The sequence below is a fragment of the Erithacus rubecula genome, assembly GCF_903797595.1.
Source record: "Erithacus rubecula genome assembly, chromosome: 18".
Classification (NCBI taxonomy): Eukaryota; Metazoa; Chordata; class Aves; order Passeriformes; family Muscicapidae; genus Erithacus; species Erithacus rubecula.
Window position 1 is genome coordinate 6,574,388 of NC_136670.1, and position 24,381 is coordinate 6,598,768.

At 39.6% G+C, this 24,381-nt stretch overlaps 1 protein-coding gene across 5 annotated transcripts in view; it reads right to left on the minus strand.

The window, feature by feature from the left end:
• Window positions 1-18,670, minus strand: part of ZMYND8 (zinc finger MYND-type containing 8) — a 49,611-nt gene extending 30,941 nt beyond the window's left edge. For 2 of the 5 annotated variants that reach the window (XM_079321830.1, XM_079321827.1), the window contains exons 1-2: window positions 18,543-18,670; window positions 8,641-8,711 (exon numbers count right to left, since the gene is read on the minus strand). In XM_079321830.1, coding sequence (XP_079177956.1) covers window positions 8,641-8,711; window positions 18,543-18,556 — 85 coding nt within the window. In that variant the 5' untranslated portion in view covers window positions 18,557-18,670. Of the gene's footprint in view, window positions 1-8,640; window positions 8,712-17,459; window positions 17,495-18,137; window positions 18,289-18,542 lie in introns of those variants that run through there. The other 3 variants (XM_079321831.1, XM_079321828.1, XM_079321829.1) reach the window with 3 other exon arrangements.
• Window positions 18,671-24,381: the final 5,711 nt, after the last annotated feature.

Consider the following 24,381-nt stretch of genomic DNA (forward strand, 5'->3'; position numbering starts at 1 on the left):
CAGCCTCAGACTGTGGTGTTTACTAAGAAGCTGTGACATTATGTGTCACCTCTAAATATGAAAATCTGCTGTCAAGTTCCTGCCCTCACAATGTGATGCTTTTCACTTTTAAATGTTGTTTCTTTCCTAAACTAACTGATTCAGGATCAGGAAAAGTGTTAAACTGATATTAGTTAAACCAGAACTGAATGGCTATTCAGTCACAGCCAAATCCAAGGTACAAGTCAGCAGAAAAGGTGCTGATTCAATATCAATCTTATGAAATGGTCACACAAACATGTATGTTTAGTTAAGGAATTTAAAAAACTACTTAAAGTGATGTAATTTTCCTCCTTGGTTCAAGAAGCCTGAGTATACTGGGGATTTTCAAATCAACTAGTGGTGACTCATAGACAACATACAAAAACTGACCTGAAATACACTTCCTTTTTTTTTTTTTTTCAGCTGGCAAGTTATTCAAATGCACAGAGGTTTACTTGAGGCAATGTAACTGGAAAAATTAAGGAATAGACAGGAAAACAGCAATGCACAGGCATATTTTATCAGATTTAGTTGTGCTAGTGGAATGGTCCAGTGTCTTTAACTACCACAGTATGTTACCAATTTACCAATCTGTAAGGGACCTGATAATATGAACAATCTTTTAATTCAGTTCAAGTAACAACAGAATGGTAGCATCTTCTTAAATTCTAATTATTATAAAAAAATGCATTTTGTGTAAATTTCTTTCCATGGGAATACCCTTTCTAGTACAAACTGCTGCTTCTCCCTCCCTGACTCTCCCAGCTGTGTGAGCAAGTTCCTGTAGCTGAGTTATGAGCCAGATCAAGAAACAGATCCCTGTTAAAACAATCTGTCAGGAGGAAAGTTAATTTTGAATTTTGAATCATTTCCCTAGTGTAAGGTTACTTGAAAAAAATGAAACAAATCTGGGGGGAGAGAACAAAAGAGATCAAATTTAAGCTGTGCAACAACTTGGTGACTAGGACAACTGCTTAATGGGTGGACTCAAACTTCTGCTTCAAAAGGGAACAGCCAGAATTTCTGTGATCTCTTCTATGATAAGTAAATATTTTCCAAATAGTGTTTAATGGGCAAGAATGGTCTCACCTTAGGAAGGATCTCACCATGACAGCTCATCATCACTTGGCATGGGATCCTGTAATTCTCCCAGCTCCTACTGAACTCCCATCACACACAAAGCTCATCAACCTGACCCAAACTTCTCATTGATAAACCAATTGTACTAAAAATATTAATTTTGCCAAGAAACCTTAGTCTACCTATTTCTTGGGTTTTTTTGTGTGATTTTGTTTTCTTAGCACTATTTTAAAAATGTGCTTCCATCTCAAGTGAAGAAACAGATACCTGTAATAACTTTTTTAACTCTTATTAAAAGTTCCCTGGGTTTACATCACTAGGTGAGTATTAATTGGTCTGTGATGTTGTCAAGGTTGACAATAAGCACCTCTCAGTGCTCTTGCAAATCATTCTTTGGGGAGCAACAAGCTAACCTGATCTTCACCTGAAGCTTAAATTTTTGTTTCTGTATGTCACCATGTGACTAAAAGATGAGTAACTACTGCTCCCAGGGGATAGACTAAAGCACACTTAAACCCTAAAGCAATTTCATTTCACACTTTATGATTGCTTTGTAAGTCCAATTTTTATGTGATGGCAATACACTTTGTAAGCAGATAACTACAGTAATGACTTACTATAGTTTAGCTTTAAAAAATTCTAAAAACAAACAAAAGTGTATTATTTATATCAGAGATCTTATCTTGCTGCAGCATATGGAACACAGACCACAACCAAATATTTTTATACTCTGTGTATTGCACAGTGCTGCACTGTAAACACTCCCTAGCAGGGATTCCTGACAACTGACAAGTCTTGCTTTTCTCAACAGAAGCAGGTGCCAACTCAGAAAACCTGTAAAAGTAGGATGTTGTTTTCCTTGCTTTTCCTGTGATATTTAAATGTAATTCTTCTTGAAAACAAGCAACATCAACATGCCCTGCTGAAAGAATGCAGCATCAACTGCTCAGTACCACAGACTGCCAGTGACACCCCCTTATGCCCTTCTTTCCATACTTATTTTTGGTTCTTTTTAATTTAAAAACTTAAGCTAAATGCAATCAAAGCAATTCCAGGCTAAAACAACATGTCTACATATGCATTTCTAGGCATCTCTTATCTTAATCTTTGGATTATTTTCTCTCCCAATAAAGCCTTAATGAGAGTTGAAACCTTAAGGCTTCACAGCCCCCTTCTACAAATAAAATTTGTTCCCTTTTTCTTTCTCTAGCACTGTGGTTTGTGAACCCAGGAAGCAAGATGGTTTGGAAAAACTGATATGGCCTAAATCAACAACAAACTCTAAATTTAATTTCAGTTAAATCAGCAGAGCAACAAGTCCCAGAGTTGGAAGTGCCAGTATAAGGGAAAAGGATGGAAATGTGACAATGGAGGAGGGATGCTGGTGTGACTCAGACCAGAGGATGTTGCCTCAGCCTCCCATCCTCAATGCAATGGATAGCAAGGTAAATGAGAAAAGCCTGAGTAAATCAGAATTACAATAAACCACGATTTTCAAATTCAACCTCACAAACTAGTTAGGCAAACAAAACAAAAGCCTTCCCAAAAAGTGTGGAAATTGCAGGACAAAATCTTTTACTGTGAGTGAAGAACTATCCTTCTTTGAGAAATTAAAAAAGCTTTTCAATATGACTTGTGATAAAAATGGTAAGATTAGCAGTCATTTTGGTTCTCCAGGAACCAGAAACAGCAATGTGTTTTTTCAGTGAAAGTATTATTTTAGCCTCCCAGGAGATATCAGTAACTGAGACTTAGTTACACCAATGAGTTTCATGTGATCCAAGCAGGTTCTGATATCTCAAATATGCAAAACTCTGAATAACATTTCCAACTAGAAACACAACCAATTGTTCCATGTGAGTCAGACCCTCAGAAGTGTCACTTAAATAGAGCCAGCCCAAGGCTATTTCTGTTAACCTTAATTCCCAATGCCATGCTATGCCTTTTGTTAGGCACAAACAGTTCTGCCAACATTTGGTGAACCAAATCAAGGAATTAAATTCAATTAAAATGCAACAGAACAAAAATTTATTGAAAAGAGTTGGATGAAGAATTAATTTGATGGATTTAAGAAACAGCTATAAGAAGGTAGTCTGAGAGAAGGGACAAGAAAAGAAAGGGGACTGAAGATTGCTTAAGCTGTCATTATTACCCTGCAGAAATGTGTATCTATGCCTTCAGAACAGACAAGAAAAAAAATCAGCTAGACTGTCACATCTCTCTTCACTCCTTCTCAAAATCTCTGAATGTCTGTACTTTAAATGGCATGGAGGGTAATCAATGAAGAAATCCAACAGAAAATGTGGCAATACTAACTTGCCCCATTTGATAGAACAGTTTCAATTAATAATTTAGATGAATTCCAGAACTGTGAAGCCTTCCAGTTAAAATTATTATCCTGAATGGTTGTGAAAAGATTTCTGATTTTTTATATCCATTACCTGCAACACTTTAACAAGGGTAAATATCTTGAAAACTTAATAAAACCTTGGATGTATCTGTTAGAACTTACACTCAGCTTTGAGGAATTTTTATTTTCTGCCAGAATTTTGAAACATGATGCAGTTGCAACCAACCACCAAAGCCCTGTTTACATTCCAGAAACTTCAACTGCTGTAATTAACCCAGCCCAGTTGCTTAATGTAACAAATAACAGAGGTCAGCCGTGGTTGTGTAAATTCTGATGAACTCCTGCCACGTTACAGTTTGACACAAATACAAAAAGATGTTGTTAGTTGTTTCTACTCTGTAGGACTTTGGGAGATAAAGAAAAATAAACACTTCCCAACAACTTGCAAGGTAAGAGCTGCAAGGCAAGGATAAGCTGGAGCCTGGCTATGGGGAACTTGCTGTCCCAAGGCCCTCCTAAGGTGGGACTGCTGATAGCAAGGGCTCTACTAGAGACAAATGCCCAGGGCTGCACTTCTGCTCCCTGCAGGAGTCTCAGCTTCACACTGGAGTAAGAATCTCATCTCTGTGTGATTAAATACTTGGTATCCCTACAAAGAAAGCTGATAGAGATGTACTGTTATTAAACTGTTACAAAATGTACCATGCATTCTGAGAATTCCATTTAATTAGTCATTTCTGTATTTATATTAATTGTATCTGAACGTTTTACTGCTGAGAGGAGTTTCTAAGACCAAAGCCTTTACCACTAACCTGCAAAAAAAACCCTCCAAACCTGTAGATGTCAGAATTCTCCCCATTAAGCAGTATGGCCTCAGTATATAATTTTATGCCAAGCTAAGACCATCTAGTGACCAGCTGTCCCTGCTGGGGTGAGGCTGCTCCCAGCCATGTCCAGCATCTGCTCAACTCCCCAGTAACCTGGTTCAGTGAGAAAAGCAGGTAGAAAACAACCTCTCCAACCAAAGTCCTAAGAGCCAGCAGAGATGCAAAGGCAATGTAAGAGATGATGGCAAGAAGAGAGTTAAAGAGCTCCTTTTGACTGGGCACTAAACAGGCAACGGACCCAGTACCAGCAGAAATACATGAAAACCTACATGGAAGTCCATCTGCCACCACAGCTTGCTACTGTTGGCAGTGAAGTAAGTTAAACCAGCAGAAAAATTAAAAAATAAAAACTAAAAAAAATCTTCCAGGTTAATAGGAAGAAAATCCACAGTGCAGAGTTCATTCTGTCCAAAGAGAACAAATACAAGTGAAGACAGAATTTGCTCTGGAACCACAACCTGGAAATGCTTAGACATTTATCAAGAGACCTTGCAAGTCCCCTCTTGAAATATTTAATAAACAAGATTAAAAGTACTCCATAAGGCTGGAACAGAACTGTAACAAGATGTTTCTTTTGGACAGGTTAATGTATCATATGCAAAGGACAAAATACAATAATGTAATCCACTGCCTCTCTTCTTCACTAAAGAGCATTCCCCTCTTCACTCCATTTTTTGGTTTTGGACTCTGCATTCCCTTTAAGCTGTCATTTCCCATTTCCAGTTCTCAGAGCCTTATGCTTTTTTGTTCTCATCAACAGAGCAGTGTATTTAAAACCTTGTCCTTAACAAGGCTGCACATGCACAGCTTTTAAACAGATCTAAATTATAACTTCTGGAGTAACTCTACTGCTCTTTCCCACCTTACCAGGTATCTGTCCCCACAAACTGTCACCAAGTTTGGAGACAGGCACTTGTGCACAACAGGAGGATTAATCAGTTCACTATTCAGGCAAAATCTGGTATTATGATCAATTTTCTGCTAGATCAGCTGCTTGACACATCTGACTGTGCAACAGCAGAAGCATTACAGCCAGCAAAGGGGAAGGGGAAAGAAATGCAGCTGAACATGTAGGACTCCACAGCCCTGACTCCAGCTACAGACTTGCTTTATCTATCACAATATAAAGTAAGAAGTGCCAGTGATGGCTTTCAGCTCTGCTTTCATTCCAGCCCAGCCCTGTCTAAATGCTTGCTAACAAAGCCCCACACTTCCTGCACCCAACTGGTGTATTCCTGTCTTCTCTCTTACACCAGTTCTGGCAGTCCACCAAGCTGCTCCAGCACACTGAGCTAGCAGAAAACTGTTCATGTTTTATGGTTCAGTTAGTTTCCTGCCAGCTTAGGTATGGAAGGAAGTGGATAAAACTGCTGCACTGAGCAGTTTGACCAGCTTAGGCTGCTTTGAAACCACCATGTTACCTAGACCAATTCAAAGGCTGTGTTAAGACCTGTTTTACAGATTAAACAATGCATGGTTTAGTTCAGCTTAAACTGAACTGCAATTGAATTATAGCAATTAAACTGCTTATACCAAAACAAGAATGTTCACGAAGAGATCTGCATCAGGCTAATTGGTATTAAAGCAATTAAATTTATTTCCCTCCAACTTTCTTTAGACACAGCCTCACATGAGCTGCACAAACCATTGCTGGGTAAGCAGGTCACAGTCCTGCAGCACATCCGCTGCTCCAGGTCAAGTCTGAAGTTGTGCAGTGCCACAAACTGATCTGTACAGGCTTCTCACACATCACAAAACCCAAACAAAGCACAAGGAGCTGTGTGCTCCCCACCAGGTTTGCCTAGATAGGCTCAACTTCCTCAGCTATATCCTTTGCAAACACACAAAGCAAAACTCTGCACAAGCTGATTGCTACTAGTGGAGACAAGGCTGCCACCATCCCACCAGTTGAGAACTTTGCTGCACTTTTTCTGCCTTGCACAGAGCAGAATAACAGTTTTGAAATCCTGGTTTGTGACTTCTCTGCTGCAGAAATACTTCACTGAAATATCAGAGAAGCTTGGTTTAACCCAAATAACAGGAGTCCAGAAAGATTCATTACACCAGGTCAGCTCTTGGAGATGACACTTATGATTATTTTCTTTTCTGTGAGAAAATATATTTTCAACTATTATAAAGTTCTATCACTAATTTACAGATTAGGTTGAATATACAACAAAGAGAAATGGTTTACAGGTAAGTCTAAAGAGTTCTTTATATCCCACATTCTTCACTGGAAAAAATAGAAGCCTGTAAGGGCTTGGGGTGGGTGGTTGTTATTCTTGTCCTTGGAGTGGTGCTGGCAGTGGATTTACCAACATACATGCTAAATTTAACACACCTACTAAGGCAAATCAGTATCTAGTCAAATACCAATTCCCTTATTATTAAAATGATTCAACACTTGCTAAGTTTTATCTCTACTATGGTGATACAGAATTGCCATTTTCATCACTCCCACTGGTATTTAAAGCACTAGGAGAACGTCCATGCATGGGCCAGTGGCTTCCACACAATGACAGCTTGGGTCAACCTAAACCAGCACCGTGGTGAGAGTGGCTTTGGCATCAACTGGTTCAGGGAACTGCAACAACAGTGAACAGTATGAAAACACAAGTATCTTTCTGCCATGTTAAATCCCTCTGAATGGACCAGTTCTAACTGCAAGAGCCCACAATGCAAGGGAAGTTGCAAGATGGTATGTGAGAAGGTTGGGACATGACAGACTGACCTTTTCAATAACCATGATATTAAATTAGCTCACTGTCCTAAGAAACTTCATCTCAACCCTACCAAACAAAAAGTAAAAAGTTACCTGTAGGCTTAATTCACTAAAACAACATATCCTGAGGTCAGGGCAGCACTGGAACTACCACGAGAAATGGAAACCTTTTGTATGGCCCATACACCTGTTTGTGGCTGATTAAAGCACCAGAACTAAAATGCAAACATCTACATAAGTAGATACCAGATTTTTAAGTGTTTTTAGACATTAATTATGTCAGAATGACATAAGTAATGGTTTAGCTCAGTTAAGGCATGAAGAACTCTTATTAGTACTAGAAAGTGGGCCAGTGTTTCTAAAGAGGAATAAATATGAAATTTCATGGGCAGCTAGATGTACCTGATAACCCCCACTGTCTGTTACACCAAGTTCTTATGTTATCAAACTCTTTCACAAACAATCTGGTCACTACAAGAGCAGAAAAATGTTTCAGCTGTTAAGTTGGTTAGAAAGTTCAAGTGGCTGGGATGTGACAAACACCACAAAGGAAGTAAGTGGTGGAGTGCAGAGCTGGGAGCTTACCCTGGTCAGTAGCAATCATTAAAGTAGCAAAAACATTTACTTTCTACTGGCTTAGAATTACCTTCTACTGCCTTAGAAAACTGAAATACAGAGAGAAGTAAACATTGAAAGCAGTCCAGTGCTGGAGACTGATATACAAGATCAGGAGACAAGGGAGAAAAAGGGAGACAAGAGGTGCAAGTGTATCTCTTCTGAGGTGTCAGATCACATGTACTACCTCACCTAACCATACCAAGAGAACTGAAAAAAGAAATTTACAGCCTGTTAGTACAAATAAGACCTGGATCTAATTTTATAACCATGTTATCCAGCCAAGCTTCCTCATTAAAAAACATGCAGATGATCTGTGCCATGCCTTCAAGACAATCCTACCTGCACATCCAGAGTTATCCAGCCTTGTGAGCCCTGCTGTAGGAATGTGAAGAGTAACTGGGTATGTGCCAGAACTTTCAAAGGATGGTAGTAACTACTGCTGCTCTTATAGAGGAATGGCTTTCAGGTAAACTCAGCTGCAAAAGCAGTTGCAAATACAAAAGGAGATGGACAGGCATGAATGTCCATGAAATACATACTGCTCAGGGGACTAATTTCTGTGGAAACAGAAATGCTACTGTGATTCTTTAGAGAAAAAAAGAATTTAAGTAGGAAGTACTACCTTAATAGTTTGGCTGCTACTAGTACTTTCTCCTGCCAATCTAGAAGTACCACTTTAAAGGAAGCCAGTGATACAAGAGATTGCTGGTTTTTGGCAATTTAACCTTAGTTATTCATAAACCTGAAATAATACTGAAATATTTGTGTGTGTAGATTTGATCTATAATGAAAACCAAGGAAAAAATTAAAACACTTCCTAACATACAGTAGTCATTGTAAAAAATACAGTGAATCTTGAGTCTCCATTCAAGAGTAGCTTCATGGTAGATGACACAGCTTCACTATCCTGGTTTACAAATAATTGTGTTGTAGAACCTAATTGAAATATTCCTCTTACTCACCTTTGGATCGAGTGGAGATGTCCATCCCCTCCACCACCTCCTGCTCTGCCTTTATTTCCTCTTCAGCCAAGCTGCAGGATTCAAAAAGGTGAATTAGAATACTTTATGGACCATATTAATCCCATGACTTACTTCTATCCATTAAGTTCAACCCAACACTGTCAAACACAACTACATTAAAATTTCTGATGGAATGAAAGGTTTGCTGTTTGCCAGAGCATACATTGATCAAACCACAGAGAAAACAATCCAGGTATACACATATGCTGCAGGTTACCAAATACAAAAGTTACATTTTTGTACCAAAGACAGTCTTGTAACATGTACTGCAGATTATGGCAATATATGTATGAACTGTGTGTGTGTGACAGACAAACAGGAATTCTGTTCTTTGCAGCTTCTAATCTCAGATAAACCATGTGGACAGATGCCTGCCAACATTTAAATGCTCATCAGCATTTGTGAACAGATTAGCTGAAGTTACAGACTTAGCAACACAAAACAACTTTCAAAATTAGAAGGTAAAATGTAATTTTAAAATTATTTTTTTAATGGCTTTTAAGGATTTTAGAACTAGACTGTATAACAGAAAACTGAAATTTTATAATTTATTGGCAATACAATTCCACCAATTATTAACCATAAAGAGTAAACAGTACAGAGTTGTTACTATTCAATCCCACACAGTCAGTTTTCATTTGCTCCAGGCAGAAATAAATTCTTACTAAGTACATCTGACTTTCTGATATTCTACTTGTGATATTCTATAGAGATGCCATTCATGAAAGCAACTCAATCAATTTGGCTTGTTATGTCACTTTGGGGAAAGAAGATGGAAGGGAGAGCAAAAATGAACATAAATGAACACAGAGTTACAGAGCAATTTTGGAGATGTGACTATCCTAGATGAAAGGTAAAAGAAAACACACAGTGTTGAAGCAAACCCAAATTCCAAATGATGGATAAATGGGGTTCTGGAGCTTCAGGCAGGTATTGCAGAGTACACCAGAGCACAACACCAGGGATGAGATCCTCTCCTGCACTGGGACAGTTTATCACTCAGTCAGTTTGAATCATGAATTTCTGCTGCTGTGGCTGAGGTTCCATTCAGCCACCCCAGCCCCAGGACAGGGCCAAGAGGGCAGCTGGAACCTTTGCTTTAGCCACTGTCTATAAATCTGCCTGAGACATCCCATCAGAGCTCGGAAACAACACTGAGGACTTGGTTACATTTAGACCAGAGAAACTCTTCAGCCTGACAAACAGTTTATATTAGCAGGAGTTTTGTTACGGGTATAAGTTAAAAGAGATTCCTAAACAAAGTAAAACTTCAACAGCAGAAGGATTTTTTAGTTTGCTATTTGACAAAACTACTTTTAATCAACTAGGAGGTACTGGGGGATTGGGTTGCAATTCTTTTCACAGTTCTAAACAGTACAGTTATGTCAGCATTAATTTTACATACAAATTAACCAAGTTCAATGTATGAAAAACCCAAAGCTGAGAAGTTCCAGAAATGCCAGAAATCATTATTCTTTGTCATTTGGATATAGAAATAATTTACAAAATAAGCTCTTTAAAGTCACAAAACACTGAAGGGAAGTTCTATTCTACCAGCATCTACCTCCCAGCTCCTGGACTATTCTGATCATTTCAGGAGCAAGGCAAGGCACTCCTGTGACCAGAATTCTGGTAAATGTGTAGCACAGTTGACTGTAACACAATGCTTCTCAGATTTATTTTGCATGGGCAGATTAAATGCACAACACAGCCAACCATATTACAATGCTCACACATTTACTATGCATGGGCAGATCAATTATCCTGCACATTTGTTACACCCTTTCCCAGGGGCCTCAGCAAAGAGGAGCTGGCAGTGGCCTGCAGACACCAAAACATTTCATGCACCACTTGCCTTTTCCTCTCCTAAGCAAAGGGAAGGGATGGGCTCATGGGATGGGTTCATTGTTCTCTTCCAATGCTGCACTGGAGTTTTTTTTCTTCCTCTCCCTCTTTATAAAATCCTATTTCAATATCACCAAACTGTAACAAACCCCATATTTTTAAAACATCATGTGTATATAATCAATAATGCATGCAGGTAAATATGTATTCATACCCAGTAATTCTGTAAGACTGGAGTAATCTGGCAGTGCACATGAGCTGCTTCTAAAATACAGGTCCAGTTCCAGACACAGACTAGGACATACAAGGTTTTACAAGACTCAGGTTGAACATTTGTGCTCATTTTACACAGGCTGCTACTAAAAGGAATGGTTTCCCTAATCCTTAACTTCTTGTCCCAGAAATCATGCCCATTTCATCCAAATCAGTTCTAGAATGTAACTCATTGTGCAGTTGGACATGCAGGAAATGGGAGAAAACCACACAGGGGAAATGGGCACCATCCTTTTAGCATTTAAGTTACATTAAAACCATCATAATATTCCAGACTCATTCAAATCTATCAGGTTATTTTGTTTAAAATACAACCACAGGGGAACATGGCACAACATGAAAGATACAGTAGCTGGTACAAATCAGTATAACAATCCAGAGAGGTGTGCATGAATCCTGGCTGAGAAATGGGAGTGATGGATCAATATGGCAACACCACAGCAGGAACTGCTCCTACTGCCCTGACCAAAGCACCAGGAGATGTTTCAGACTGAGGATGTTCAGTGTCCCTGGGCCCAAACCCAGCATTGCAGGGGATTACAGGGAGGACTCCTTCCTATTATTACAGCATAACAGGGTTTTTCAGCTCAGAATGTGTCCCATTCACATAACAAGCTTAATCTAGGAAACTGAGTCTGCTTCCTCCATCACCCTTTAAAGCTTCTCGCAATGCTGCTATAAACAAGAGAGTCTTCAGAAACACCAGTAAGGCAAAGTATCTTGTAAAACCTTGATACAAATAATCATAGAATGATACAATGGCTTGGACCTTAAAGATGATCCAGCTCTAAACTGCTGCCAAGGGCAGGGCTGCAAGCATCTCATAAAGGAGGTCTGAAAACAGCCTTCTCAAAGACTTTAAGCATAAATGAGCAGTCAAAACTGCATTCTCCACTTGATACCAAGGTTCTCCACTTTGCTCAGCCATGGAGGAGCACATTCCCTATTCACACATGTGCACTGTGTGCATCACTCACACAAAATCCAGCAATTACCAACTACACCATGAAGCCTGAGCCTCAGAGCAGCAGACGTCTCCATATTCTCTGCAATTAATTAATCTCTTAAGGGCACAAACATTTAAGTATATAAGAAAACCACAGAGGCTGTTTAGAAAAAAAAAAAATCCCTATGTTGGTGGGGAACAGCTAAACAAAAGTGTGTTAGACATAGCTATGAAAGATACTGAACACTCACAGCTCTTCAAAAGCATCTCCCATTGCTTTATTTGCTGTAATGTTTAATAACTTCCACAACATGACATTGTTTGAATGTTGGCAGTGATGCCTGTAGTGGTCATCTTTGAGATTCAAGTTCATAAATATATACCAGCAATTCAGAGCAAGTTTACAGTAACTTTTCTAAAGCAGACTCTTTCCACCCTCTATCAATACAAGGAAAATTCAGAAAATACTTTGAAAAGCACAAACTTCCAAATGCAGGTATTAACAAAAAATTTCCAATTAAATAATTCAAGAAAAAACAGGTTCTCAACCAATTACCTCACTATTACCCACAAGAAAATAAAAAGGAAAATTAAGACCAGCAGCAAAATAATTAAAAACAAGTATCTCATTCCATGGAAACAATAACTGTGTGGTCAAGTAAACTATTCTAGAGAGTTTTATTTAGAGAATTCATTTTTGTAGGGCTCAGAGCAGCTATTTCACCCAGCATGTATTACTGTCATGCATGTGTGAATGGGATGCTCTGAGGCTGCAGATCACAAATGATACTGAAATATACTCAATTAAGTACCTAAATGAATACAACAAATAGCTTATGTAATTCTGAAAGCTACTCTTATTTCCTCGTTAAGATGAATGAGCACAGAGGAACACATTTTAAGAATACAACTGAAATACAAGCTTTGCCAGTTTCCCTGTCAAATGACCAGAAAACCAATTAATCATTTAAAACTTCCCTACTCATATTGATAAAACTTGCAACAACAACAACAACAACAACAGAAGTTTGTTTTCTAAAATGTTAAGTTAATTTGTTTGATACAAACTAGTTTAGCATGTCTGAATGAGGGTAGAAGGGGTGGAGATTATTCCCTTGGGGAGAGTTGGGCACAGAAAGAAAAAAAAATAAGGATTGCAAACATACAAGATTTATTGATACTGAGGTAAAAATGGAAAAATAACTTAGCTGCCTAATTTTTAAATATGTTCTCTACCAAGCTGAAGAGAGGATGGGGTTTTTATAATATAAAATTCCACATCCCTGAATTATATACTGACTTTCCTGACTTTAGGAAAATCGTTCCTTTACTAATAGTAGTACTTACCTGAGAAAATGTACATATACAAGAATATATAAAGCTGCTCTAATCCACAGTAACTACAAAGAGCAATTAAAAGTTGCAGATGAACTATTGCACCTTGACATTTAACCAAGAAAAACTGACAGATATGGAAAACCACTCGAAACAGCTTATGTCCATATACACAATCTAGATCTACATCAGGGAATAACATATGAATTTCAGACCAAGAACTATATATTTCTAGAATTCATTTTTCCTTTTAACTAACAGAAAACAAAACAAAACCAAAAAAAAAAAAAAGAAAACTGATTAAAGACTATAAGCACTAAAACTGAATTTCATCTTTAAGACAATTCCTGTCCCTCATGCATCACATTTGTGAGCAGCAATTCTAAATAATGATTCCAAAAAACTGCATTCAATAAAAACTGAAAACCAAAAACCACTATTTGCATGCCATTGCTGAATAAATAGCAGCTTTGTATGAGCACTCACCTATAACAGTCTCTTACTCATCGGTAGCTATGCTATTTATGCAGGGCTCCTAAAATGGCGTCTGCCAGCACTGCACTGCCTCTCTCCTGCTCTGCAGCTAAAATGGTAGCACTTTGTTCAATACCAGCAGCTCCTGTTTACACAGCAGGGCAAGATTCAAAGCCAGCACCTAAATATCAGAAATGGTAAAGAAGGACCAAAGGACACCTGGCATCCGGACCTTTAACTAAAAAGGCACAAGATAGGGAGATTTGTGAAGTCACAGGTTACTAAGGAAATCACTCAATTTTAGCTTCACCCTCCAGTGTGAGCACCTTATATTTTACATTTCCTTTTGCAGAATTCCCTGCAAAAATGCTCCATGTGTATTAAGCAAATAACACTCTGTATTAGGTAATTAACATACACAAAAGGCTTGTTCAGATATCTATGTACAGCAGTGTTTAAGCTGGTTACCTGTGATAACAAGCAAAGTAACTATTTTTCATTTAAAGAACATTTTGGTTGTTTTTAAAAGCTTACTCTTATTCGGTGTCCATTCAAAATAGCTGCACAAAAGAGAAAAATCAGGGGAGGGAGGGGGATCCTTGGTGTTACACATTCATCTTAATGTTTATAAACTATACAAGTGAGGCCCAAGCAAGGCAGCCAAATAGCTACAGATCTCAGATGCTAAAAATATAATTTGAGAACATTCATACTCGAAAGTAAAGGTTTATATCAGCTGAATTAAGAACGTTAACATCCTGTTACAGCATGGTTTTAATCTCACAGTGTGAAACACAGATGCTCTGACAACAGGCAGTAAAGGGTTAACATGAGAATGACAGACAACTACCAAATACATGAAACTCCCTTCCTATGTAGCTATGGCTAAATTAGTCTTTAACCCATGAATACAAGACATGTTTATTAACAAATGTATTTAAATTACTTCCTAAATACAATTTAAAGGGCCAAGCCTGATGGCCTACTGTGCTGGATTCCAGTGTGCAGACCCCTCAAAGCCAGAGTGCTACCACAAAGGGCTTTGCAGACAATAACCAAGTAAATCAAACCTGGTCTAACAGGCTTAAAGTCACTCTAATGGGATTCACATGCCCATGGGAAAAATACTGGGGATCCACAAATAGCAAAATTTGAAAAGTGCCCTCAACTCCATTTCACATGGGCAAAGGTTTTGTTCACCTCTCAAGATACTTAGGAAATTCAAATTAATACCCTGAATGTCAGACAGAGCAGAGCTTTTACTGAGATCTATCTCCCTTTAACCAATTATGCTGGAGCAGTACCACCATTATGGAAAAGTGACCACCAGCTATCACGTTTCAGGTACTGGATCCACAGGACCAGTAGCTGAAAAGTGACACAACACAATCCACTGGAAAACAAGGCAGAACAGGAGAAACAAAACAACAAAACCAGAAACAACAAAAACCTCAAGCAAAAGTGGTATCACAAAATGGAAGACAGCTCAGGAAGACGAGCCAGTTGAAGCTTGTGGACATTATATGAAGGGCTAAATTTGTAATGTAATCTATGTATTTCTGCTTTTTGAGCATGAAGTTCCTTTTATTACATGCTCCTTTAGTAGCAACGTAGGTTTACTGCTACATTTCAATACTCCTACCTACTGTGGGGGGAGGGGGGGTGACTCTTACATTTTGAGTGGTTTATACTCTGCATTTTTTTCATTCCCAATATGTTAAGTAGTGTCATTTGTTTAAAGAAATTACTCAGCTTTTCCCTAGCACTACGTAGCTTCCAAGTAAAACAGTTCGCCTGCAAAGAATGAAAAAGGCATGTAGCTTTTAAAAAGCTACTGTTTTCACCATGATTTATAATCCAGATCACTCCTTTGTTTTCCCCCCACTCCATTCTTTGTCCAGTTAATTACAAAAGTAACTGGATGTTGGCACTAAATAATAATGGCTAATCATATTCATCCTGGGCAATTCAAATTACTCTCTAGTAGCCAGAAAACTTACAGTGCAATTATACGATTAGCTGCTAGTTATAATCAGAATAATGGCCATTTGCTCCAAGCTGAATAAACCTCAGCTGCATTGCTTCATACATGTCCTGTCTAATTGTGATTGTAACAAGATCCAGGCCAGTAAAATCTTGGGGAGGAGAAAGCATACGTGCTTTTTCCCTGCATCTGTCACTTAAACAAAACCCCACATTCCATCTGTCCTGAACAGAAAAAAACCAGTTTATTATGCAACCTAGGGAAGTGAGTGCTAACACCGTACCTTGACAAAGCACCATAAATACAGATACACACGAAATCTTTCAGCTTGGCTGAAATTGCTTTAGTTAGACAGAACAAAGATGGCAGAAATTTCCAGAAGGCCTCTCTCAGCCCTGCCACTGCAATTGTCAATCTTTAACCTGCCTGCTGCAGCAATTGGCTCAGGCGCTGGCGGAGCAGCGCCATTGGGCTGAGCCGAGGCACAACGCTGCTGTCTCTACCTTGCCTCAGACATCTTGCTGCAATGCAGACATTTGTTTTTTGTGAACTATAAAAGAGTTATACCCGAGTGGTTGAAAATAGTGAACTTTAACAGACTGACGACGCTCCGTTTCATTGCATGCACGAGGGCAGCTCACACAAATGCGCTTCACTGTCAGCAGCGTGTCTGGAGGTGCAGATTTGAAACAGATCCTGGTTTAACAAAACCTGGGGGAGCCATTTTAATACAAGCTTTCTGATTGCAGATCGCTTACTCCTGCTTCCTCACATTAAACAAATATTATGTTGTTCACTCTTAAAGTGCAAAAGTAAACTGCTAACATGTATAAACTACTACTAGGAAAATTGTGTCCGAATGTAATTTCTGGTTTTCAGCAACTGAAAAACAAAAACTTCTTAGCTGTGTCAGCACTTTCGTGTATGCTGAATAGTGCATTAAAATTGCATACAGAAATACTATCACATGAAATTCAGTGGTACCCCAGCTGTATTTCAGATTTCAAATTGAACTAGACATTCTTATAATCTAATCCTAGGGGATTGGAGGGGGGGGTGGGGGGGGGGGGAGACATGGAGGTGGGGGAAGGAAAGCTTTTAACCAAAGTGGAATATTCAAAATAAGATACACTGGTAAACAAGCAACCAGAAGTAAATTGATATGTTAAAGAATGTTACCAAATACATGGCAAGGGTCTATGAGAGTTTGCATGCACTGTGCCTCAGCAGTCATTTGCAAAGCCAGACTAGATTTCAGTTCTTTCCTAAAATAATAAATGTGTATGAGCTGTTAAAACAAGTACAAAAATTACATTAAAAGCACAAAAGAGCATCCTTCCTCTGCTTTTGTAAAAGCCCTGGTGATCACTGAAAAACAGCTTGTTCAAACAAGCATCCAGGCGCTACAATTAAAATCTTTATAAAGAGCACAAAATGTTTCTAAATTAGTTATAAACCAAGCAAGCTTGTCTGAGGTTACACTCTGTATAGTATCAGAAACATATGCTCATTAAGTATTATTTACTTTACTTCATAAGGTCACTTCATTGCTGAGCACTAGCACTTTCATCACACCCAAAAAGCCCAAGAACAGTGAAAACGCGCTTTAGCCTGCAAACATGGTAATTAATGATCTAGGAACAAACAGCAAGTACAACATTTTTCACTGTCCTAAGGTAAACAGGAAGTAAAAGCTTCAAAATTCAGAGATAATTTATCAGAAAAACAGTGCATTCTAACAGAGCAGTTTACAAATCCCTTAAAATGGACGGTAAGCAAATCTCATCTTTTACATAACTAACCACTAACATCACTTCATCTGCTGCACTAACTGACCCAGTAAAAACAAAATGTTTGGAAAACTATTAAAAATGTTCAGAGAGTAGCATGCTGCTTACTTACCAACTGTTCAAGCACCCATCTCATTTTTCCAGTTAGGAAGATACAACAGGCTGGCAGATTTGGGAATTGATCAGAATTTCTTGAAATAATTACGTAGCATTAAACCAAAAGTTTAAAAAAAAATAAAAGAGAAAAAAAAGCCCCAAGAACGAACAACATGTACTACTGTCATGAACCACACATGATTTTATATCTTCTGGACTCCACAACACAGAACTGTGGCTGATACAATGTAAAACAAAAAGGCACAGATAAAAGTTGCATTAGTTTGTTTGAACTATGCAAAACAAGACAGCTAACAGTTCAAAAACATTTTCCATAAAGCATCAGATTTGTAAATAGATGCACTGCTGCGTTTTACTGAGCAGCACTCCATTTCCAAAATCTGCAGCATAAAAACTCCCTCCTAAAGGAACAAAATATTAACCATACATTGTCCCTCCGAAAGAGAAAAGCGTTGTATTAATTACTCCTGCAAGAAAAAAGGTTCAAGAATCATTTTAAGTTAAGATAAGCTGCATAAAAAACATGATGCAACAGCACACCACCACCTAGGCCCAATATCTACAATCTGCCATTAGCACTTTTTGCTGATGCCTAGGTTTTTAAAAATCCCGTATTTTCTCAGAGATAACTTATCTTAGCTGTTCCATTCACTGTTTAGAAAGGTAAACTTGCCTGTTCCTCTGTCTGCCATTATCCCTGCTTGACTCCCTGTAGGGCAGTTAAATGCATCTGCTCCCTAGCTTCCATTTTCTCTCCAGCAGGCATGTGACACAACAGACAATAGTGCTGGCAAACTGCTCAGAGACAGAAACCTCCTTTGGAACACCAGGATCTTGATAAACTCTACAAACACCATCCTCCTGTGAAGAAGTAGGCATGCCAAGGCTTTGCCAGACTGTAAAATAAAGCTGTGGCTAATGGCTACTAACCATGTGACCCAAGAAAGCAAATTTAAACAGTTCCAACTTAATATAAGTGCTGTGGTGTGAGTTTTGCACGAGAAATCACAGAGAATCACACTCTCAACCCACAACTCATAGGTCTTAGAGAAAAAGCAATGTAAAAAGCAAGGCTTACCTCTGTGGATGCATTGTTAACACAGTGTTATGTCAATACTTATAAAACATGGAGGACAGGCTCTCAGTACTCGGGCAGGGAGGGCTTGGCACTTGGGCTTGATGATCTGTCTTCCCCATGAAAGCCGCCCCCGGATTGGCTGCCCCGGCAAATCCGCATGTAAAGCGCCAGGGGATTGGCTGAGACACTTCCTGAGCGATTATCTTTGTGCGGCTCGGGGAGCAGGAGCCATCCCGGGCTCGGAGCAGGCCGGCGCGCTAGGCCCGGCTCCGCCGCCCGCCGCCCGGGCCGCGCTGCCCCGGGCCCGGCCGAGCCCTGCCCGCCTCGGGGCAGCGCCCGCACAACGCCGGCCCCGGCCAGCGTGGCCCAGGCTGCCGTTTGCTGAAGGCACAGGCTGTTGGGAACCCGAAGGAGGCAGAGTTCGCCCGGGTCGCTGGAGCTGTTCTTTTGTTTGCACGGAAAGCGAAATTTCGCTCTGCTGGTGCTCTGCTGGGCCGAGCAAGCGAGGCCACAGGCGGAGAGCAGAACTTACCGAAAGTGCACGTGAACAGGAGTGACTGAAATGAATAACTCAGGATTCAGAGAAGGGTTCCCCTGCTCCAGAATTTCAATATATTAACGTGCAGCAGAGCAACCGTGTACCCACGGCGTGATTTCTTTAGATACCACGGTGTGCTGAGTCTTAATAGGAAAAAGGAGCCTTAAACAGCAACACTCATGTCTCCTTTCCCCAAAAACTACTCCAGAATGTGAAACTGCTTTCTCACAGAGCATTGCTACCACTTGGTGCAGGCCCTCCCTGTGTATAAAACACTGCAGAGCAAAAACTAAAAATACCCATGTCAGCCCAGAGGCTGAGATGTGCGTTCCCCCTCAGCCCCCACCTCTCGGCCTGCTCGGGGCTGTTGCACAGGGCTGACTCCCTCAGCGGCGGCTTCCTGCCCATTAACCCTGTCGGCTGTGGAGCTTTCTGCCATCAGCACAGGCCCCGAACACACGGATTCCCCTGCCGCTGATCGGCGCCCCCCACGGAAACATCCACCTTGCTTTTCAGATGTTTTCGCTCTACCTTTTCATCTCCTGCTGAAATGCTGCGGGTGAAATGGAATGAGAAAAGCGGCGTCCAAGCAACCGGTTTGGTCTTGGGCCGCTTGCCAAGCTTTTGATTAAAAAATGTGATTCTGTTCTTTTGGCTAATGCAGTGAAAGTGGGAGGATTTATCGCTATGCCAAGAAGGAAGTCTTAACTCCACATGAAGGTCTTAAAGGTTAAATTTTTAGAGAGCCTCCAACGAGCCTTTATATTATTTTTCAAAATTTTGTATCTGTGTTGCATAGCTCTGTATCATCATTTTGTAGCCATGAAGATTGCAATGGAAATTGCAGATGAAAGGGTGATTCTGAAACATATCAAATAATTATTTATTAAACAAAAGCAAAAAACAAAAACAAAAACAAAGCAAGGTGTAGAGGGAGACACTTAACATTGAAACAATAATTATTAAATAATGAGATAGAATAACCAAAGAAAAATAAACATTCTTCCAGTATAACATGCAGGATCTCAGACTGTGCAAAACCAACCTTTAAAAAGCTCTCTTCCATAAATCTACAACAGTTGCAAACAGAATATGCATGTCACGTTTAGTCTAGTGTTTATAATCCCGGAAACAATCACCACAAAAAAAAAAAAAAAAAAACAAAACCTGGTGCCCTCCCTTACCTCCATACAGCACCTCTCAGGAAATAACTACCACACCACACCAACCTCTCTGCCTGAGAGCCGACGTGACTCATAACTGTGCCACTCAGTAAAATTAGTCATCCTGCTCTGCATTGTCCCACACTGCGTTCAGATTCTTCCTTGAGATAGCATTGTCACAGGGAGCTGCCACAGCAGCCCCGTGCTGACACTCCTGTGGCTCTGCATTTCGGGCTGCAACAGCAGATTAACAGCCCAGAGTACAAATTATCATCTCAGAAGGAATTCTGGAATCCCTGCGGGAGGCATTTTCTGTTTTTAGATTTGGCAAGGTTTTTCAGGGCAGGGAGCAGGGAGGCTCATGGATACACTGACCATTTGTTCTGTTTTAGGAATGGAGCAGAAACTGGGGAGAGTGCTGCTGTAAAGGGAATCATACAGCCCACTACAGCAGCAGGAACACACTGGAAATTCATGACATTCAGTGAACACTTGCACCAGTTTCAACAGTTCAAGCCATTCAAGACAGATTTCTTTTTAATGGAACACCTAAAGGCCTGTGTTGCTCAGAGATATCACCCCCAACACACAAACATCCAAATTTTGATTCCTCTAAGCAGTAAATGTGAGGATTGTCAGTCATTAACATTTATGCTCATTGTGTGACTGCTCTACTCTAATATCATTCTCTTAACAAAAAAAAAAAAAAAAAAAAAAAAAAAAAAAAAAAAAGAAAAAAAACCCCATAATCCCTATGAAGAACAGCATGAGAACAAAACTAAATACACAGAATTTGTCAATGCTTTGTGCTAACCCAGCCCCGACTCCGGGAATGTTGTAATGCTGATGGTGCCTGGGAGCGCTGCCAAGCTGACACACTTGGGCCTGTCAGGCAGAACCAGCACGGTGGAGAGAGGCAGCAGCAGCCTTGGGAAAGGCCTAAGGCCCCTCTCCTCTCGATTCAAGGAAGCTGTGGCACAAATGCAAAGGAAAAAATTTATAAACCTGCAGTCATCAGCAGGAACAGAACCGTAGAAAACACGTCAGACATGTAGAGCATGTATATTCAGCCACTGGGTTACCCTGCTGAAAAAGACAAAAGAGTTCTGTCAGGAATCAAAGGGGAAGCTTGAAATATATTTCTCTTTATTCTCTCGTCCACATGATTTTTTTTTTTTTTTGCAGCAGGAGGTACAAGCCTAGTGTAACACACAGGTACATTTGGAAAATGCAGATTTTTGTCTTAAGTCTCCATGATTGCATGTCCTGCTGCAGCTTAACTATTTCTTTTACACAGGAATAGTGATTGATTTTTTTTTTTTTAATGCAGGAAAGGAAGGAAAGGTAAAGAAAACAAACAAGCAAAAAGAGCATGAGAGGAGAAGCTTTATTAAAGCAGAAAAGAGGGAAGAGATCAGATTAGCTTGTATTTGTCCTTTTCAATTCTTTGGAGATATTAAGGGAAAACAGGGCTCTGAGTCAGGGAGAAAAACAAAGAAACCAAAGGAAAGATGGAAAGCAAATTCAATCAAAAGGAAATTAAAAGACAGTAATGTTAAAAGTATAACCCATTACACAAGTCTTTGCAAAGAATTCTGCCCACTGTGTAGCATTTCCAGGAAGCATCACAGAGCTAAAAGGGACTATACTACATAATATATACCAGAGCCTCTAAATTAAACAAATACCAGGAATAAAAATGTCTGCCTGTATGACAGAAGCAGGGGTTGATATTTACTCCTACAGTAGGTGAATCATCACTGACAGAGAAGGAACATTAAGTCATGGACAAAAGATGGAGCATTTTGAACAGATCCACAAAAGGGAAGTGTCATATTTTTCAAGTACAATGAATAAATAGATAAAAACTGGGGGGAGAAAATGCAGTAAGAGGGTGTAGCTTGATCTGGTATTTCCAAGTCATTGGCTGATAACCCTGATTTCTAGAGTAAGAACATAAAAAAATTGTCATTTGGTGTCTTGGGAAAAAAACCCCTCTTCAACTTTTTCCCCTTTAGCATGAATCTGACAAAGTATCAGTAATTGCTTGAAAACCAGTAGAATGCTGTCTAGTACAGAATCCAACAATAAATGTCTATGAAAACAGTTCCTCAATTTTTAAAAGTAGAGTGGATTCTAAAATGAGTGTACTGTCAAAGAAGGTTGGTAATTTTGTAAATTACTAGAAGCTCCAGGGGAAGATACCTCTGCACAGCAGAGCCCTGGTTTGCCTGTGAGCTTCAAAGGCTTTGCATGCATCGGTCCTTCTGAAGAGCAGCTTTCAGTATTTGGGCTGACATTACTTGTTCTGGATTAAAATAGTCACTCATTGTCTGCAGATTAAAACCTGGTTCTGTTTGTAACACACACTGAATATCTGCTGCATTATCAAAGTGTCTCTTGACGGCCTTTTTTAGTGTGCTCTGCAATTGCTTCATGTACATTTCTTTCCAAAGGAAATCTCCATTCATGTCCAATCATCTGCCAAAAATACCTGGGGGGGGAAAAAAGCATCTTTGAGCCTTTAACAGGTGTAATCTTTTTTAAAGAAGTGCTATAAACTGTGTGTTCTTAAGACATAAGCCCATTTCATCACTTTCACCCATACTTTGCACCAGTCTCTCCACCATGAAACAGCTGGGCTGCTGGATATTCTGTATAAATGGAATTTTCATTATTATGTATTTAAATTTTATTTCTATATTAAAGGTATAACAGATACCGTTGCTTTCATATTTTATATGCAGACAAATCCTATTTTAGTTACCCGGAAAGCAGCTGTGAGACACGTGCAGACATGGTGCACATCAGGCCTGAAGCACACCCACCCTGCAGGTGAAGCCCTGCTCTGTGGTGAGACCAGCTCTGCACAAGTGAACTCTGTGCCATGGCAATATAAATACTCTGCATGAGTATTTACATGAGTCTTCTTGAAAGAAGTTTGTACTTCACCAAGTGATTCTAATGGCCAAGTGTGAGACATCTCGTATATAGCACTTACTCTGGCATAGGGTACTTCTAAAGGAAACAGAAGGAAGTCACTGCTGATAGGGAGGAATTATTCAGGACTACATAATGCTAAACTGCAATTCTATTACTGTGATTTCTTTCTTGATTTTTTCATATTGGTTAGCAATAATCAGATGACACAACTTCTTTCGTGTTTCGGTTTGTTATTACTGTTGTTTTAATTTGGGGTTTTTGAGTTAAATCTGATCATGTCCCAGAAGCTAAAGCTCATACCAAAGATGTCAAGTGACAGAATTACAAGGATAAAGTTATTACATTAATTTTTCCTGCACAACCCACTGCAGATTCAGACTATATCACTTTCACTTTTAACCTCCTTCATGTTTCTCCACACACTAAATTCAGAGTTTGGCTTCAGCTTCAAGGCTCTGCATTTTCACACCTTTTTCCTTTCTATGTGCTATTCCAATTGCTATTTCATCTCAGTTTTGTGGTTTACCTCTCACCAGAAAAAAGTCCTTTCTTTTTCCACCACAAGTTTCTTTTCATTTTCAGTCAGACTTAGTGGCTTAAGCATCTTACCCTTCCTTCCAGCCACAGCACTCAGCTGCACTTTTAGCAGAACTGTCTGTACTGTGACACTGAGAACAGTGAATCAAAGATTTATTTTGTTGACTTCAGCCAGGAAAGGCTCCAGTTCACACCAGTTCACAGCACTGCTGCTGGAGCTGTTGTCATGGCAGAACTGGGAGCAGGCATGAGCAGCTCCACCTCATTGAAACAGCCACTACCACCAAGAGAAGTTTCTGTGAAACTACGTGATCAAACACTGCTTCCATCTTTTCATCACATTTGTGGTATTAACTAGTTTTTCTTCATGTCTTAATGACACTGTAGATCTGACTTTTTAGCTCTTCAAGAATGAAAAAAGCCTTTGTTAACAGAATCATGGCCCTGTAAAGAAGCAACACGTTTTCCAGCTGTGGCTTTGCCAAAACCAGGTGAAAGCCTTGCCTGTAATTAGCAAACACATTAATTAGCATGTACATGAACTGTTGAATTCATTCTACCACCTTTACAGATTGTTATTTTTCTTGCACTGCTGCACTTACAGCCAATGTTTACTGAGTTCCCCTTATCAGGTGACAAGAAGGAGGACATTCCTGAG